Genomic DNA, 19,217 nt, shown 5'->3' on the forward strand with positions numbered 1-19,217 from the left:
TCTTCGAGTGACTACTTTTAGAGCCATGCGCATTAGAATAATATTAATTTTTTCCTACTTGTCAAACAATACTAGCTTCTTTTATAATTAAGATTCAATCAACATTTCATCTACCCTGTCCCTTTCAAATAGAAATCTCGAGATATCTCTCAAATTTTCAAGTTTGATGGTATGAAGTTTATCTTTGGGTGAATATGCGCAGCTATATATATCAGTGTCAACACAATTAATTACGATCAAATATCTGATTTTCACACTTTCTTTTTATTTACACTTTGTTTCTAGCACACAGAGCCATACAGCTGCATGCAACTCATTTTTGCATATCAAATTCACCAATGAACCCACCGAACGAGAGATGCTACAAGATTAGCCCTATACCAAGGCGGTAGAACATGGCAATTACTGACATCACAGGCCCCGAGGTTATTCGCGGGATCCGACTACAATCCAACACCTTGAACCCTTGAACCTATCCAAGATCAAGGATTGAAACAATGGCAACACGATCAGCGATCCAGCGCTCTGCTGTGACCCTCTCCTCAGCGGCCAGAACCCCAGCCCGCACTGCCACCTCATCAACCGCAGCCTTCCACCGATCTATCTCCGCACCAACAAGAGGACTGGTCTCAATTCCCAATACCCATCCCGCCAATCGCCTGAAACCCTCACACACCCTCCGACCAGCATACCTCATCACCAAGAACCCCCACCAACAGACTCGCCAGAACACCAATGGCACCAAGGGCAGTCTCCGGGAATGGGGATTCGAAGAAGTACGCACCGCACCCAAAGAGACCCAACCCAAGCCCAACTCTAACAAAAACGCAGATTAACGCCGCCCTCCCCTCCGCAACACCCTCACCAACCCACACGCCCGTTATCCTCATCGACGTCCGCGAGCCCGCCGAACTAACCGGCACGGGTATCATCCCCTCGGCGGTCTCGATCCCGCTCGCATCCCAGCCAGACGCATTGTACCTGACGGCCGACGAGTTCGAGACCCGCTTCGGATTCCCGAAGCCGGAGCTTGTCGAGGGCGCGCAGATGGTCTTCTATTGTAAGGCTGGTGTGCGGGCTTGGGCAGCGGCGCAGATGGCTGTGCAGGCTGGGTATGATCCAGCTCGGATTGGGGTTTATGATGGGAGTTGGTTGGATTGGGAGAGGAATGGGGGGAAGGTTGAGAAGTGGGATGGGGATGATTATTAGTTGTTTTAACTGGGGGCTTTATGGATGTTTTCCCGGGATGGTGGGTTGGGTGGGCATTTTGTACATATCTGAGTTGTTGAGTGGATGTTTGGGATATATCGCGTCTATGAAGGCTGGAAACAGCTAGTATCAAGATACAGGCTTCGTGGACTCAGGCTGTTTCCGCAACGGCAAGAGGGCCCTTGTTTCATTTGTATCTCGGCCATGATCAAACCTAATATGGGCTAAATTCAGGGCCGCATAAATGACAAAGACTGTACGCCCGTGGTTTGGGTAGAGGAAAAACAGGGGATGTGCAGTGATACGCGAAAAATGAAAGAAAGGAAGACGAAGTCCGCTACGGTTAGAAGTGAGAAGTCGAGAAGTGAGATGTTGAAAGTGAGCAGGGTCTCGCCTCGCATAGAAAAAAAAGACGCACTAGGAATCTTTGAACGGCCGAATGGCCAAAGCAAGGCCAAATGAATGCGAAGAACACAGCGAAAAATCTTCTAACGTCAATATCAATTCACTATAACAGCACCAAAAGAACTGGTATCGACCAGACCTCGCTTTTCCTATATCATGTACAGGCGACAGAACTCTCCCTGTTCATCCATCAATTCATGGTCATTCATAGTATGTTCAAACTGCAATCTAGCCAAAGCAAATTTTCCGCTGTTGAATAGCAAATGTCATAAGCTCCAAGATTATGATTTTGATTCGTTTCCACTGGTCATGATGGAACCGAAGGCGCAAGCCAACGGAGAACGCTTGCCATGCGGCATTTTTGATCATTAGGTCCGACAGGGGAAAGGGAGGTCCCGCAAGGCTGGAATGAGACCCAGTGCGGATGCCTGGAGACACCGCGCACCGGATGGAGGTGCTGGGTGCGCAATCAAGGAATGTCGAAGACGGGCTTGAGGCGCTTGACTAGAGCCCATTCTTCCATGGTGACTTCGGAGCGGTAAAACTCCTTCAGGGTGTCGATACTCTTACGGGAGATGTGCGAGATCAACTGGTCTTTCTCCTCGAGGTGGCGGCCGTACATGGGCTGGTTGGGGCCCTCAACCTTCACTGCGACGGAGGGCTGACCACGCTTGCAGACGGGGACGGCCTTGTGATCACGTTCGATGGATGTGCTGGAATAACGTCAGAAATGGGATCAAAAATTGTGGGACGATCTTTTTTGGGGGGGGGGAAGGAATGACTTACACTCTGCCGATGTCGACAATCTCCTTGACACCAGCGGCGTTAGTACGGATGGCAGCCAAAGGAGTGTGCATGCGCAAGCTTCCCTCAATGACATCAACACCGATGACGATGGGATCGGTCTTGTTGAAGACAGCAACGGGCTTAATGATACAGGGGAAGATGGCAAGAAGCTTGGCCTCCTCCTTGCGCTGTTCTGTGAGTTGAGCCATGTGTTCAGTGAAGTTATCGAACAAGTGATAGATAATGTCAGCGGTGAAGATCTTGACACCAATATCGTTGGCGTAGGCCTGTGCATCCTTATCAACCTTGACATCGAAGCACAGCATGACGGCGTATTCCTTGTTCTTCTCCAGCATGGTTCCAGCCATCATGACATCACGCTTGTAGACAGGACCGATGGAAATGTTGGCAACGGGAATCTTGGAGACCTTGAGGAACTCCAGCAATGCCTCGAGGGAACCCAGGGTGGAGGCCTGGACGGTGACACCACGCTGATCGGTAGAAACACGGCTCAGCAGGTTCTCGAGATCGGACATAACCTCATCCTCAAGATCCTCCTCATCATCATCAGGACCGACAACCAGCATACGGGAGCCGGCAATGGCGTGCTCCAAGTCGTTGGCAGCGATCTTCACACCAAGCGCAGCCTTAACCTCCTTGTTGTGAACGTATTGAGACTTCAGACGCAGCTCCTTGAGCGGTGCTGGTGTCAATAGTGCACGAATATTGGTTGTGATTGGCCCGTTAAGACCGCACATCACGATACGGTCACCTTCACGAAGGATACCGTTGGACAGGACAACATCAATAGTGGTACCGAGACCCTCAATGACCTTGACTTCCAGAACTGTACACTCCACCTCGGACAGGTACATCAGGGAGTTGGTCATCCGCTCTTGGGTCAAGCTGGTTAGGAGCTTCAGCATATCAGGAACACCCTCACCAGTGTGAGCGGAGGTGGGGACAAGAGAGACATTGCGGGACAGAGACTTGTTCTCGAAGAAGAGCTCGGAGTTAAATCCTTGCTCGGCGAAAGCAAGCTTGGTGGCTTCGAGACGAGTGCGGAACTCGTTCTGCACACCCTTGTTCTGCATGTTCAAACTGTCCTCGAAGCCGTTGTTGTCAATCTTCTTCCAGCCGTAAAGACGATCAATCTTGTTCAATGCGACGATGAAAGGAGTCTTGCGGTCACGCAGCAAACGCATGGACTCAAGAGTTTGGGGCTCAAGACCGTGCATAATATCCACAACCAGGATAGCAATGTTGCAAAGGGATGAACCTCTTGAACGCAGGTTGGAGAAAGACTCGTGACCAGGGGTATCGATAATCAAAAGACCGGGGATCTTGAACTCGAACTTGCCGTCCTTGTTGACAACCTGTGTCTTGGTGCGCAGAGCATCGACGGGGAAGTAAGTGGCACCGATCTGCTGGGTAATACCACCGGCTTCACCCTCCTGGACATTGGTCTGGCGGATCTTGTCAAGCAGCTTAGTCTTACCAGTATCGACGTGACCAAGAATACAGCAAATGGGAGAACGGAGATCATCCTTTGAACGAGCTGCCAGGGCCTCCTCGTGCTGCTTCTTTCTACGTTCAGCGGCTTCGGCCTTTCTGGCCTGAATAGCCCTTTGAGTTGCAGACTGTTCTTCGTCTTCGGAGGAATCGGAATCGGAATCCTCGGACTCAGACTCTGATTCGTCCTTAGCATCTTCCTTTTGAGCTTGGGCAGCCGTGGGTGTCTCGGCGGATTTCTCCTCTTCTTCGTCTGTTTCGGCATCCCAGCTGTCCTTAACATCCTCATCGGCAGCCTGCTCCCAGTCTTCGACGGCATCATCGGCTTCGGGGGCGGCAGCAGCAGCGGCAGCCTCGGCCTTGGCTTTCTCCTCAGCCTCCTTCTTGCGGCGGGCATCTTCAGCCTCTCGCTGGGCCTGAGCGCGAGCAGCGGCAGCCTCGAGGTCCTCCTCCTGCTTCTTGCCTGCTCTCTTCTTCTTGTTCTCGTAGACAGGGGCGCGCTTCTTTTCGCCATTGTTCTCCAGACCAGCGACCTTGCCTCCAGCAGCCAACATCTGCTGCATGCGAAGTTCATTGCGCTCCTTGGCCTCCTTCTGGGCCTTGGTGAGGAGCTTGCCTTCCTTGCGGAGCTGTTCCTTCTTCTCACGCTCCCTCTCCTTCTTGCGCTCACGAATCTCAGCCCGCTTCTTCTCTTCCTCTTCATCAAGAAGCTTCTGCTTGGCAGCAGCAGCTTTTTCCTCTTCCGCGAGACGCTCCGCTTCCTCGCGCTGTTGGCGCAGGAGTTCCTGTTGCTTCTGAAGAGCTGCCAGGTGGGGAGGGAGCTTCTTCTTCTTGCCAGTGTCAGCGGCAGGTGTAGGTGCGGCGGCAGCGGCCTCATCCTTTTTGGCCTCGGCGGCAGCAGTCTTCTTGGACTCGGCCTTTTCTTGGGCAGGGGTGAGCTTTTTCTTTGTGGCGGCCTTTACAAACAGAGAACAACAGAGGTTAGTTAAATAAGTCTCAATACCGAGCGCAAGTGCAACCGAAAGAACCTACCTGCTCCTTCTTTCGCTGTTTCTCCTTCTCCTTCTTCTCGCGCTCCTTCTCCTTTTTACTCTTTACCCGGAACTCGCCGGCCTCAGGCTCTTCCACGGCAGGCTTGACGATATCCTTGATGGGCTTGGTCTTCTTTCCGGCAAAAACATCGTCGTCATCGAAGTTACCCTCCTCAGGCTGCTTGCTGGCCAAGTCAACTCCCGCAGCAGGGTCCTCTCCCTCAACGAAGTCATTGTCCTTGTTCTTTTTAGCCTTCTTGGCCTTGTTTTTTCTTAAAGCAGCCATGAGGCCGCCGACCGGGGCCTCCTCATTGTCTCCTTGAGCCTCTTCAGTGGGAGCTTCGACAGTGGGAGCTGACTCGCCAAGATCAGCTTCCCAGTCCTCCTCTTGTCTCTTGCCTCCCTTCTTCTTGGGTGCCATGTTGATTTTTCTGTATGTCGATCGGGTTTGAGTGGGGACCGGAGGAATGTAGTGGGCGCACAAACGGAGTTAACCGGTTACTTGCGAGCCGTAATACGCGCACACGTATTAAGAGATAATATTTATTAGGGAAACAAAAAATAGACAAACCCCAGAATGAAGGTGAGAGAGAATAGAAGCTCTCAGTAAAGGTGGGCCAGGAGAGGGGGTGGGAGAAAAAAAGAATTTCGGAAAGAATCATTCAACGGTGGGGAATATCTGACTTCACTTTGCCACAGAACAATAACTACAATGTAGTCAACTATATACAACTACCACTACTCAATTGATACACAACTATAGTATATAGTGAGCTACTTCTACAGTGGTCGGATCACTGGTATAATACATATTTTTTTTCTTTGGAAGATTGTTACAAAATCTAAGCTTGGCTTTCTCTCTCGTCATTGTTGTCTTCATCTCCTATCCAAGTCCCTGTGAGATTCCCCAGGCTATAGTATAAGCCGATGTTAGATTCATGAATCATATCAGTTTAGGGATCTGGACTTACAAAGCGCAATTTGAGCTCCTGTCCTACCATGCTTTCTCCAAATTGTTTTCAAACCTTCATCCTCTACCATCCTACCGAGATCTTCCTGGCGATCATAAAGTGCGTTTTGGTTGCCCAGACCGAGTAATGTGTTACATGAGTGCCTCAATTCTGGAAAACCGTGGTATGCTCATGTGGCTGGAGCCATGAGTGAAGCTCGAGTTGGTGAACTGCTGGAACGATGTCGGAATTTGCAAGTAGGCGTTCCATTCTTTTGCGAGAGAAGTTGGAAACCCCCATTGCTTTGGTCTTTCCGGAGATGATGAGGCCTTCCATAGCTTTGTATGTTTATCAGCTCGTTAGAAATATATGATTCGAAAGGGGGCTCAATATTCACATGGATATAGTCAATATCAGCTGTAATGATGTTCCCATCCTTGTCGGTTGGGAATGGATCATCAACATGTTGGAAGGCAACGGCAGAGTGCATAAGGAATAGATCAAGGTAATCCAGCCCCAATTAATCAAGTGTTTCTTGCAATGCCAGGCCAATATCATCGGGATGGTGTCTGCGATTCCATAATTTGCTTGTGACGAAGATCTGGTTACGAGGGATACCACTTTTCTTTATGGCATTTCTCACAGCTTTCTCTGTACCGTAGCTAATAATAAGATACCGGTCAGTAGTAGGAATACACCGTACAATATTTGAGATCTGACTCGATGTTCTCTTATCATCGAGCTGTGTCAATGTGACAATACCCTCCTTGGAGCGCAGTCAGCACTGCTTCCTCTTATGCATCTTCATCCTGCCAAGTTCTCAATCCAACCGCGGGGACATGGGCTCCAGTGTTGAGTTGAAAGACTTTTATTTAAAGGTCATTGTGTAGGTTAGGTGCCATGAATCATTAGACTTCCCGAGGTCCGTTTCCCAAGATTTTTTTTATGTAGCCAGTTGGTGAGGAATCAGGTAAATGAGATCATATTCCCGTAATATGAATAATCAAGATATTCGAAGCATTGTCTAATGGGGGAGATAAGTAGAGCGCATAACAAAGAACAAGAGAGCAACTAGAGTAGTAAATAACTATGTAGGTCAGTTACATCAATACTAAGCTGCCTATAATCTAGCTGCAATCAACCATCTATACGTCATCTTATTGACGAAATATGAATGATAATGTCGCTGAAATTTAGTTGCTAGAGCATTATGAAATGTGGCACCAGTAAATAACACATTCATTGACCATAACCTAAACATACAAAGCAGTCACTGGAAATTGCGACTGCGGCTGAACACATGGTAGAGTGACATGTGGACTAGTTCATGCACATATCCCCTTGAGTCTTATAGTTTCATAGTATCATTCATAGTCAAATCTCAACACGAAGAACATTCCAAAGCCAGACATAGATAGCCTGGACATAGTCATCCGGAAACCCGAAGAATTCGAGAGCCGCATCCTTAAAGGCGTTTGCTACCGTACAGTCCACGTATTTGAATTCTCCGTCGATGCATGCATCAATCATAGTTTTCAGAAACGTTGAACCACGAGAAAGAAGGCGAACAAGGATACTCCCATCGACGTGCTTATTGTTTTCGAGATTGACGAGTGCACTAGCAATGCGGTGCCTGCGAGATACAGATGGGAAGATGGTGCCGTCCCCCATGCATAATATGACGAGAGTCGAAAGAAGAGACCACTCCTTAGAGTTGAGAGTCGTGAGCCGGTAGACCGATCCGTTGATCGTGAAACCATACATGGACTTCGTAGCTTCGAGTGCATTTGGTGACTTGCAGCCCTGAACAAGTCTCAGTATGGACACGGGCAGATTGGCTGTCTGGCGAGGCATGGGGGCGCTTAGTTCATCCGCTTCTGAGAAGACCCGGACAGTTCCGCCTCGAGTGCTTAGGAAAGTGAGATTTGGTTGGCCGTCGGACCTGGTAACAAAAGAGTGAGACAGACCATCACGTGCGGATGTGTCTGATTCAACAGGCAGGATGTCTCCGCCTTCAATTTTGTAGGTCAATAGAGAATGTCTCGTGGTGGTGACATAAATGAGATTTTTATGCACTGTCATTGTAACGGCTGGAGACGGAAGGGTACCTGTGATGGTATGCAACCATCCAACTTGCGAGTTTTTCGAGGCAATTGGTAAGAATGTCTTCCCAGACGCAACGATCAGGCTATCAGCAAAAGCTGTCATTGCATGAACTGGCCTGGGGCACACCCGCATATGCTTCTCTACGCAGATGATCCTTTCAGGGGAGTTGGTCTCCCTAGATGCCTGCAGTAGCACAATGCGACCTTTGCGTTCTCTGGGGTCATGAGGTGTCGGGATAGAAGTCCCAATTGCAATGAGATGATATGCATTGCCATCCTTTTCAGGCATCCAGTCAAATATGCAGGTTATTTTCTCTCCAGGACTTCCACTTGGCCTCCATGGGTTCAGACCCTGAATAGATCTTCGCTCGTTATACAGAGCCACGGGTTTCTGGGAATCCGGATCCACGAACTCAAGGTATGACCTTCTGGTGATATCGAGAGGTGTCTGTTGGTTCTCATTTTCAGCGTGGCTATAGGAGACAACGAGGCTCCGAAGGTGTTCAGAGTAGACCAATTTGTTGGGGTTTCCTGGGATGTCGATGCGCCGAGAAACAGGCTTGTCCTCTGTGTCAAGGGAGCACACCAGAAGTTCACCGTCCGCATAGACAAACAGGGAGGCATCCGCGACTCCAGAATGAAGGCCATTTGAGTTGAGAAGGGAAAAGCTTGAGATTCTTGAAGGGAAATATGCAGGCTGTTATAAATGTCAGATCACATTCAGAAAAACTATAACCGGACAGGATAATGCTCACGTGGTTTTGGTCAGTGATCCAAACACGAGACAGGACATAGCCGGGGCCTTTGATGTCTGGTGAAAATGAGATACGCCAGAAATCATCCTTACAAGTGAACAAGGCAATTTCTCCTTGAGTCTGGAGCTTGATTGGTGTCTGCCCAATATGCTCTGGTGATCTTTGTCTCAGACCTGAAAGTTAAACTGTTAGTAAAATGAATATCAAGTGATTGTGATATCTGATAGATGGTAACTCACCCCCAAAACCGTCCGCATTAATAACCATGTCAAATGGGACAAGGATGCCACTGCGCATGCCGCAGAATAGAAGCGCACACACCCCATTGGCAGATAAAGCCCGGATCGCAGTGATGCTTGAAATTGCATTCGACAGGTCATGGCCGATTTCGAATGCGATCTGCGTTTCAACATGTTGCTTGATCTCCTTTACAGAGGCAGAGACCTCGAATGACAGCACTGTGCCGTCGCCAGTTCCAAGAAAAATGAGCTCGGAAGTGCCCCAGTTTTGGAGAAAGATACATATAGGCTCTTTCTCTATTTGGCATGGGGAATCACTAATCAAAGAAATCAAACCGTTTTCCTCGTCCTCGTCCTTTATGATCCGGATAACGTGAATAAAGTTTCCCTTGCTATTCCTTGTAGCTACTGCCATGATGAGGTTGGGTCCATCAACAGCAGCGGCTGTGACATGAGAGTCGGGGTCATGCTTGATAGCATGAGTCATGGTAGGCTTCCCAGGTACAAAAACGTGAATGGCGTTCTTTGTGACCTGCACCATAGCACCAAAACATGTACACCCCATTGCTAGGGTTTCTTCAAGACCCCAACCATCTTCATTTTGGAAAGAATGGAATCCATCTGCCATTTCGGGTGTCGTTTGAAGGAGCAGAGAGGAGATTGGATCAGAAATCATCAGGTAGATCGCACTCGCGGGATGAGCTGTCATCGCCCACAGATCATGTGCAGGGTACCCGCGCTCGAGGGAAACATGAACACCGATCCGAGCCTCGATGCCATATCGGAGCTCATTGATAGCCCCCTTACCTGAAGCAGAGGTCGAACAGACAAAAAGTCTATCGCGGGATGGACCGCCTCTGGCAATACTTTGAGTATCGGAGGGCACCACAGCTGCATCTGTAACAGGTGCCCAATTGATGAATCGCTGGACACATATCGGGTGGTTCCGTGCCTCCTGGATAAACAGACCACCATTGCCCTGACTTCCAGCAGCCAAAATAAAATCACCGCCCTCATAGCCCATGTCGAGAATATCAAAAGCCGTGTCGATATCACAGTCAAGTTGGCCTAAAGAGGTCTGGGTTTCGAGTTCACCATCACTGCCAAACTCAAGATAATAAATCCAGCCATCTTCTTGAGAGAGAAATATTCCATCGTATCTCTGGCTGTATAGCCAGTTACGTGAAGGCCTTGCCCAACGAGTCCAAATCCCGACTTGATGAGCTCTAGTATCAGGAATTATTGGGGGATATCTCATAGGACGAGACGAGCTGTTGGGGGTGTACATTGCCATTGATCGTGTGGTTATGAGAAGGTATGAAGACTCCTTGGCTAGAGGAATGATCATGCTGGGCAGGTAGTCTTGTGAATGAAGATGGGTGGTGGTCACATTGGGTTCGAGGTGGCTGTGCATGTTGGGTTCCTCCCATTCAAAAACCATAGCCTGTGTTGCTTCATTCTTATGGACAATGAGAAGCAAAAGGGTCCGTTTGTCATTAATGGTTTTGGGGTAAAGAAATTCCATGAAAAGAATATCGCCGTCCACTTGCAGGTATTTTTCCTGTTGATGATCAGTTAGCATTGATGCATAGAGAACACCACAATAGGGGCCATATACGCTCTTGATTGGGTTGAGATTCCCAAGTGCCATCTGCTGCTGAAGTTCACTGGGTGTTTCCAGCCAATATATAGCGAAGAAATTACGCGACGCACTGACTGCAACCGCGCGCGACCTAATCATCTTGTGAGACATTTGCAAGGAAACAGACCAACTGGAAGATATCACTCACTTTGGATCAACTGCAATATGTCTGCCATACTTCTCAGACAGATTGACGTCGCGTGGTAACGGTCGGCGATAGGATACGAATCGGCCATACCCCTTCATCAAGTAGTACATGAAAAGCAGTTCATGTGAATCAGTGGCCATGAAAAGAATATGAGGGGGAATATCTTGAGTATCCTGGATATGATCGGAACTTTTTGATGAAGGTACTTGAGTTTGCCAAGGCAAGTGAGTATTGACATTGATAATCTTTGCCCCAAGAGGCGAGCCATCAAAGTCTGTATTTTCAACAACATCTTCAAGGTGACCACTAGGATGGGCCTCCTTGATCTGGATCCGTCGTTCTCCAACGAAGACAACATCGTTGTGGTACTGACTTCTAAGGCGCGCTGGAAGGATACAATTAATGGCGGGACTGGAGATGATTGGCTGGGTCAATAGACCCTCTGAAGGCGGAGGCAACGGGTGATTATGGCGTTGAGACATGTTGCTGGTTGAATGGGATTCACAACGATTGAAAAAGATGAAGCATAAAGCGATGAATGCGTAGGAAATGAAGAAAAAGATCGATGGCAGGAACGTTTAGATGATTGCGAAGAGATGATGAGGGCGAAATAAGAGAAGAGATGTCCACGGGTATTAAGGATTGTGTATCGATGTCGATATCGATATCGACAATGATATGGAACACCACCTGAAATTTCTCACTTATAACCTAGAGCCTCTAAGTGCACACTCCGCTGTGAATCTTTGCGATATGTCACAGCAACTCAGATTCTAGATCAAGAACTTGACACTCTGCATGCAAAGAGCGGGGTATCTCAGGATTAGACCAATTGTGGCCTCAGACTGAACTTCGATACGCAAGTCATAGGGTTTCATAGATCAGGAGCTGCAGTTATAGTTAGGCAAGCCCTGTATCATTTGTTAACATATGCATGGATGTATTTCCAGTGTGGGAGGAACTAAGTTGACCAAGACTTACAGCTCACCCGCAAAATATTCAGCTGTTTTTTTTAATCATCCAAACTGTTTCCGTTCCAAGTTCAACTGGCTATTCAGCCCCAAGAGGGAGGAAAGCCGTGCTATCCTAGACCTATGGGTAGCCGGCCACAGCTGTGCAATGTGAGTGGGCACCCGCAATGCAATCACTGTCTGTGGGCTTTGCGACCCGCGTATCCGATGAACGCTGAAATCATACAGCATCAAATACGGGATGAAAGTGACCGAGATATTGCAAAGAATATCACGAAGCGATTAAACGCGAGCCCAAAACCACATCAAAAGGCGAGTGTTGTTATCGGCGAAAACATGTCGCGGCTGCCGATCGGCGCCTAAGGCCAAAAAGTGGGACTTTGGGCCTGCGCCGCCTTCGACCTCCAGACTCACATGTCCAGCTCTATGTGAAAAATCAGTGCACGTTCAACGATATCGCAAATTTGTAAGGTCTGTAATACACTATTTCAGATCTTTGGCATCACGCTGTTGTGCTGAGAACGCCATTTCGTTGCCTGGGCAAGAAGATCCAGTCGATCTATATCTGCAGTGCCAATGCATGTTGAAGCTCAATATCAAAACGTTTTAACGAGAGCCTTCATTGTTTAGTTCGAGAGAAGAAATCAGGACAAGGAACCTCGATTTCTGTATCTGCATCTCAGCCCGGTGGTCAATCATTGAGCCAATCGTATCATCCTCTGGGGGAGAAACCCCCTGTGAGAAACAAAGAATGGAAAACTCCAGAATCGAACGGAATCAGTCTATCCCCGCGGCAACGTCGGAAAAAGAGTTCAGTGAAGTCTTAAATGAGACAAAGGAGTCAATGCCTTCTTTCAGATCACAAGAAATTCCAAATCAAAGAACCAAAAAGGCAAGTGCCATCCGCAGAGCATGCACAGAACACGATGTGGAAGCATTGGTTATGCACGCTACATCGGAAGGAGGGCTACTAGAAGATGAGCTTCGAAAAATTGCATGTAAGTTGGCCCACGCTCTAGGAATGTGGTTTTGGCTAACCAATAATATAGGGCCCATTTTATTACGATGCGATGAGCAATTACAACATATGAACACAACACCTGTGACCCAGATTCCACCCCATGCAGACAAGGAGGCAGAGAAGGAGCAAGTTGATCTCGACGTGAATCGATCATTTGTGTACTACCCCCAAAACGGTATGTTATCAAACCCATAGAGACATCTGTGGAGATATATGTGCTGACCAAAACTAGCCCCGGCGGAAGAATTACAGAAGAAGAAACACGAGTTGTCGAATTTGATAAAGCATGTTCTCGGAAACTATCCTATGCTGTGCTACTTCCAAGGATATCATGACATAGTGCAAGTCCTTCTCTTGGTATTGGGCGAGAAGAAGGCCTTGCCAGCCGTGGCCCAGATATCTCTTTTCCGCATAAGAGACTACATGCTCCCATCACTCTCACCAGCGGTGAAACATTTACATCTGATCCCAGCAATCATTGAAACAACAGATCCCGAGCTGAGACAACGCCTTGGCAACATCCAACCATTCTTTGCCCTTGCAGCTACCCTTACACTATATGCCCATGACATTCAAGAATACAGCAACATCGCTAGGCTTTTCGATTTTCTTCTAGCACAGGAACCGGTGGTTGCAATCTACCTCATCGCGGCGATGATCCTATCTAGGAAGAAGGAGCTCTTAGAAATTCCCGAGGACGAACCTGAGATGCTTCATTTCACACTTTCCAAACTTCCAACTCCGCTTGATCTGGACGGCCACATTCTGCATGCTACACGTCTGTTCAAGGACCACCCACCAGAGTCTTTGCCACTGGGAGCCTGGAAACACATTCCCTGGTGTAGCGTGCTAAAAACCTCGCGTGATCGATATCGCAAGGCTACTGTTGAAGATGCAGTATACCTGTTTGACAAGCAATCCCAGCAGATCCGCACCGAGGAGCGCAGGAAACAAGCTATCGACTTTTTGTGGAGTCACCGTCGCTCTGTGGGATCTGTAGCGCTGGCAATCTTGGTCGGAGCTGCGTCCTTCTACATTGGCAAAAAGGGATTGGACACATCTATTTGGTACTATGTTGGCCGAGTTCAAAGAGCACTTAAGCGCTGGATCTAATTTTCTAGCATCTGGTGTCGTACCTGTATGATTATGAGAGAACCCCAAAAAATAGCATAATATTACCGAACCCGATCATTCAGTCAAATATAGAAACATCTATAATAATTCAGAGTGCATTCATCACACTGTGACTAGTATGCGGAAAATGATATGAAGTTGGTGCATGGCACTACAAGTGACCCGCAACTGTGGCTTGAGCGGTGGCTCTATCTGCGGGAGCTGATGTGTACTTAACCACTCCCCTTCCAACAGCTCGACAGCTTAACTCAAACACAACAACCATGGCAAACAGAGGCTATGATGTCGTAGTAGACGTGGATGCTGAGGTAAGACAGTTTGAACAAATATGGAAAATCGCATCTAACCGTCCAAAAGGGCGACCTCGGGCATACCGACCTGCAAGAAGACCTCGAATTCCACTCGTCTAGTAAGTCCGAAACGGAGAATTTCCAGCTCTTGAACTAACAAATCCGACAGACTTCGAAAGCGACCAAAGAAACGCCAAACCCCAAGGCGACTCAGCCCCGTTCCTGGGCGGCGGATCGTCGCGCAACCGCGACCGATCCCCTGGCGGCACACCAACCAAGCACAGCTGGTGGTCTCTGCACTACTATGAGCGGTTCTTCGATGTCGATACGAACGAGGTTTTCCGCCGCTGTGTTGCTACCCTGTACCCGCGTACCAACTTCCTTGATGTGCTAGAGGGTAATGCAGACCTCTACGGACCAATTTGGATCGCAACTACGGTGGTTGTGATTCTGTTTTTGACGGGTACTATCTCGCAATGGCTGTCGAACAATGACGACAAGCACTTCGAGTATGACTTTACGCTGCTCTCCGGTGCCGCCGGGTTGATCTATGGGTATACGGGTATCTTGCCCATTGCGTTGTGGGGTGCGCTGCGTTGGTTCGGCAGCTCCACGGCTGACCTTATAGAATGCTGGGCTTTGTACGGGTACTCGAATTTGGTTTGGATTGCTGTTGCGTTGGTGAGCTGGAGTCCATTGACTGCGCTTAATTGGGCGCTTGTTGGCGTTGGCTTTGCTTGGACTGTCTTTTTCCTTCTGCGGAACTTGTACCCGGTTTTGAATGCTACGGATGCTAAGGCCAGCAAGATCCTTTTGATTTTGGTTGTTGTTCTGCACGCGGCACTGGCCATTGCCATCAAGGTGCTTTTCTTTGCGTAAGTTTTACAGTTTATCTCCCAACGAATTGAAAGACTGACGTTTCTACTAGTCATGGGAGCCCCGTCTCAAAGAAGAACAAGGAGACGACCAATGATGACGACAAGAAGGATGACAAGCGGGGGATGATGTTCATGGCATAGTGGGGGATAAGCCATGTTTTGGAATACTGGTCGTTGCGTCAGCCTTGCTCAGGCAGCAGGTTTCGCAGGTTTCAAGATGTCTAGGCGTTTTCATGAAACGCATGAATGTATTGTACTCTGTATTTACCACAGATGGAATTGGAGACGTGAGACAATTCGACTTTTTGAATTTTACACATTTCATTCATGGAGTGCAACTTGGTCAGTGAGAGGAGCCAACTAGAAAAAGTATGACTGTGGCTGCATTGATTTTGTCATCATATCTAACGCCATTTGTAATCCTCTCCATGTAGCAGTCCAGCCATTCCCCATCTCTGGAATCTGCACCACAGCACACCGAGCACAAGACCGAGGAGCGAATCGTCTATTTGAGCTTCTTCTTGGGGCGGAGCTGGGGGCTGTGGCCACACTTGCGCTTACGGCAGTTGGTGGCACGGGGAGGGAGGCGAGCCTGTAGCTTCTTGTTAGTACATTGATTTGACGTAATTTGCCGTATTTGCCTTCGAAAGCAGTCTCATGACAAGCAGCGGACGAAGGCGAAGGGGAACGGAATGAACGTACGTAGCACTTGCGGCAGATGGCCTTGTCGCAGTTGTACTTGGAGGCAAGGGCCTTGAGGGAAGGCTCAATGATACCACCACGGAGACGGAGGACAAGGTGAAGGGTGGACTCCTATAACCAGGCGAAATCCCATATTAGCCACTATTCCATCAAGTCGGAGACCATAGACCATGAAACGAAGTGGTAGCTCGTGCTCTTGCATATTCGGTGTGGAATCAAGGTCATCCATTGATGAACAAGTCGGATATTCGATCCACCCGATATACCAAAGCGCCCCCCACTTCAGGTCCAAATCAAGAATATTCAAGTCGATCGCATACCTTCTGGATGTTGTAGTCGCTCAGAGTGCGGCCATCCTCGAGCTGCTTGCCGGCGAAGATCAGGCGCTGCTGGTCAGGGGGATGCCCTCCTTGTCCTGGATCTTGGTCTTGACGTTGTCGATGGTGTCGCTGGACTCGACATCCAGGGTAATGGTCTTACCCGTCAGGGTCTTGACGAAACTATAGCGCACCGTATTAGTCCATGCTCATTTTGCCTTCGTTTTGGGTCGTGCGGGCGATAATCGAGAGTACGGTTCGCGATGACATTTGGGTGGTTCAGGGTGACCTACATCTGCACTGGAACGGCGCGGAAAAGACGATGTTAGCTGGCTGGATCCATAACGATACATATATGCTGTTAGAGGGGGTGTATAGCACGTACTGGTTGCGAGTTCTCGTTGGTGTCGGCTGTCGGTCGCTGTGTTCCAGGCGGAGCAGGCGATTGTCAATTTGAGGATTTCGCTCGCTTAGCAAAGAGTGGACCGATCTGTGGCCCTAAGCCCTAGTTGCATTCCTCTTTGGGTATTGATGATGTAAGCATCCCCGGCCCGACTCCGGAGCCAAACCCCACTAGCCAATGATAATAGGATCCATGCATATATGGGTCTAATAATAATGTAATGACGACGTTCTTTGAGATTTGTTGTTCAAACATGGCATAATTCAAGGAATGTTATTTCACTTTCTGCTCAGCTGATCATGTCACTAAAAAAGATAATAGGTATGCAAGTAACATATCCTACAACTAAAGGTAATAATACAGTTCAGCGATAGAAAGAGAACCATCATTTATGGGATGTTTAGTACTAAAGGTAGTAAGGGTAGTAATTGAAGGGAAAAAAGATATCAGGCAGGGTAAACGCCTACACCAACGCCATATGGTATACCCAACTTGATGTTCACCTGAATTGTTCAAGTCACATCGGTTTTCATGACTCTCAAGTCAAAATTCGTCCATTGCATAATCCTCGTCAGCATCATCGCTGTCAATGACCTCCACTCCCTGATTAGCGAAGTACTCCCGGTGCTGTCGCTTCTCATCTATCTGTGCAATGTGGATTTCGGTCAGTGTGACGGCGCGGACAAATGTTTTCAACGGAACCGCAGCAAGTTTGGCGGCTATTTCGTAAAAGGTCCGTGCCGCGCCACTGAGCTGCGATTCCCATCGATACCGGGAGTACATATCACCGGGACGCTTGGGTTCATGGTCTTCTTCAGGGATTACCCGTCTGGGTCTGAGATCCTGTATGACTTTGTGTAATAACATGTCAAGTTTCTCTTGTATTGTATCATGTGCAGCATCCTGGGTAGAAGACGGCTCTGGGGCAGTTGTAGCGGTTGGTTGCGTGGCCCCCACTCGATTGATGGGGAACATTTCGGCTATGCGACCAGGGGTCCTGGAAGTATCTAGCCAGTCGCTTGCGTACCAATCCATGTAGTTGTCCATTTGCTCGGGGGTCATATTCAGCACATCTTGGTCTGTGACGTGAATCGCAGTCCCTTTCCCAATGTTCTCTGCAAAGTGAGAATCGGCGGAGAAACCCTTTTGGGCATGTGCCCATTGAGACCAGTCCATGATCTGTGCAGCGGGCTCTTTATTGTTGGTAGGATACCGTTTCAAATCATCGAATGGGAAAATTAATTTCGTAGCAATTGTGATGAGAACAACCAATTGCACATCAGGAAGAAAATGTGACTTCTTTCGTTCGATGGCTGCCTTTGGCTTCGGATATTGAAATGTGACACCAAGTAGATCTTGCAAGGTCTTGACGACATCATATATCTCGACTTAAAGCGTGTTAGCCGAAGAAAATTGCATTGGGAAGATGCTGTACTTACTTGGCAGAGCCAATCTTTTGATGTGCCGGAAAATCAGTATGGGCGAATTCAGAGGAGGAAGAGCCACCTCGAAACGGCGTTGATAAAACAAAGCTAAAGACTGTACACCGTGATGGAGATGTTCGGGCTTTGGAATTTTCTTGATTGCTCTGGGTCAGCGTGAACTTCGGATAATGTTGGAGGTAAAAAGATTTCTCACATTCGCCTCGAGAATCCCAGTGAGCTCAGGTGGAAGCCTCTCCCGCATTTCTAAAGGGACAGATGCCAGGACTCGTGCGTATGGAATTTCTTGCCGTACGATCATGCTTAGAAAACCAGTAAGTATGGAAATTCCCTCGAGGGTCAATTTCAGGCTCGCGAAGAGGGAATGATATACATACTCGTAGAAATCATTGACGCAGACTGGAAGCCGCATCAAAAGCGCAGCAAGATAACATAGTGCAACGGAATCAAGCAAACGAGGCCATTGCAGATATCTTGAATTTGGTTTGAATCCCAACCCGGATTCATCCTGCTCACCAGGCTGCGAGCTGAACACCTCAGGTTCAGTATCACCATCTGTATCGTCGGTAGCAGAAGTGATCTTCAATTTATAGTCTTGAAGTCGCAGAGCCCAGAGATCGCGAACAACAATCTAGAATGATGAGCCCTTGATCTTTCGTCACGCAGATTGGGCATAGGCGCATACCTCGAGTTCTTCTGGGAAGCCTTTTTCATGAACCAAAGCATAAGATTGCTTCCACAGAATAAGCTGGTAAGTTTGCAAGAACAGCGTCCATGCTGGTCGGCCACGAAGTGCTATTAAGCGAAGTTAGCAAAAGAGGGAGTGCTGAAGATTTTTAATGTCATTTTTACATACTTTTGGAGGTCTTCTCCTTAATTTCTTTCCTTACGCGATGGACTTTGCCTAGATGTCCAAAATCGTTGTCATCATCTGCGACTTGAACACCCTACATCAGATATACAGGTTAGCCTTGTTTCCTTTCGCGATGTGATAGGATTAGAAAAAGACATGGACGTCATACCTCCTGCAAGTGACCGCGCCGACAATACCAGAGACCATTGTCAAGATAATAACGTCTTTCACGGCATCCTTCTTGACCGCAGACCCCTCGGGTAACGTAGTCCATCCCCAAGGGATTTGTTCATGCTTGTTTGGGGAAGGTTTAGAGATGCAACTTTTTTCTGCCTTACTCCGAGTGACCGCCGATTTTGTCGCTCCACCTTGTCCCGCAATGCGCAACATTTGATTGATTGTTTTTTCAGACGATTAGATTGGT

The 19,217-nt window shown here is 48.3% G+C and overlaps 7 protein-coding genes across 7 annotated transcripts; 3 read left to right on the top strand and 4 right to left on the bottom strand.

The window, feature by feature from the left end:
• Positions 1–497: 497 nt before the first annotated feature.
• On the top strand, positions 498–1,209 carry N7529_008324 (uncharacterized protein; the record flags this gene model as incomplete). The annotated part of the gene is made up of 2 exons (XM_057243851.1): positions 498–776; positions 832–1,209. 2 exons carry the CDS (start codon positions 498–500, stop codon positions 1,207–1,209), a joined length of 657 nt encoding a protein of 218 aa, XP_057095389.1.
• An 874-nt stretch (positions 1,210–2,083) lies between these two features.
• N7529_008325 (putative mitochondrial translation initiation factor IF-2) lies at positions 2,084–5,364 on the bottom strand (the record flags this gene model as incomplete). The annotated part of the gene is made up of 3 exons (XM_057243852.1): positions 2,084–2,327; positions 2,401–4,868; positions 4,945–5,364. The coding sequence occupies 3 exons, from the start codon at positions 5,362–5,364 to the stop codon at positions 2,084–2,086; spliced, it is 3,132 nt and encodes a 1,043-aa protein (XP_057095390.1).
• Positions 5,365–5,826: 462 nt separating this feature from the next.
• On the bottom strand, positions 5,827–6,383 carry N7529_008326 (uncharacterized protein; the record flags this gene model as incomplete). The annotated part of the gene is made up of 3 exons (XM_057243853.1): positions 5,827–5,855; positions 5,915–6,064; positions 6,125–6,383. The coding sequence occupies 3 exons, from the start codon at positions 6,381–6,383 to the stop codon at positions 5,827–5,829; spliced, it is 438 nt and encodes a 145-aa protein (XP_057095391.1).
• An 884-nt stretch (positions 6,384–7,267) lies between these two features.
• On the bottom strand, positions 7,268–11,264 carry thtA (the record flags this gene model as incomplete). The annotated part of the gene is made up of 5 exons (XM_057243854.1): positions 7,268–8,695; positions 8,754–8,926; positions 8,993–10,553; positions 10,611–10,725; positions 10,783–11,264. 5 exons carry the CDS (start codon positions 11,262–11,264, stop codon positions 7,268–7,270), a joined length of 3,759 nt encoding a protein of 1,252 aa, XP_057095392.1.
• A 1,816-nt stretch (positions 11,265–13,080) lies between these two features.
• Positions 13,081–13,887, top strand: N7529_008328 (uncharacterized protein; the record flags this gene model as incomplete). Its single annotated transcript, XM_057243855.1, has 1 exon — positions 13,081–13,887. The coding sequence occupies one exon, from the start codon at positions 13,081–13,083 to the stop codon at positions 13,885–13,887; it is 807 nt and encodes a 268-aa protein (XP_057095393.1).
• A 284-nt stretch (positions 13,888–14,171) lies between these two features.
• Positions 14,172–15,217, top strand: N7529_008329 (Yip1 family protein; the record flags this gene model as incomplete). The annotated part of the gene is made up of 4 exons (XM_057243856.1): positions 14,172–14,216; positions 14,266–14,317; positions 14,368–15,073; positions 15,127–15,217. 4 exons carry the CDS (start codon positions 14,172–14,174, stop codon positions 15,215–15,217), a joined length of 894 nt encoding a protein of 297 aa, XP_057095394.1.
• Positions 15,218–17,041: 1,824 nt separating this feature from the next.
• Positions 17,042–19,183, bottom strand: N7529_008330 (Ubiquitin supergroup; the record flags this gene model as incomplete). Its single annotated transcript, XM_057243857.1, has 6 exons — positions 17,042–17,886; positions 17,938–18,076; positions 18,137–18,571; positions 18,626–18,735; positions 18,797–18,887; positions 18,977–19,183. 6 exons carry the CDS (start codon positions 19,181–19,183, stop codon positions 17,042–17,044), a joined length of 1,827 nt encoding a protein of 608 aa, XP_057095395.1.
• Positions 19,184–19,217: the final 34 nt, after the last annotated feature.

Source organism: Penicillium soppii, assembly GCF_028829465.1.
Source record: "Penicillium soppii strain IBT 18220 chromosome Unknown utg000006l, whole genome shotgun sequence".
NCBI lineage: Eukaryota > Fungi > Ascomycota > Eurotiomycetes > Eurotiales > Aspergillaceae > Penicillium > Penicillium soppii.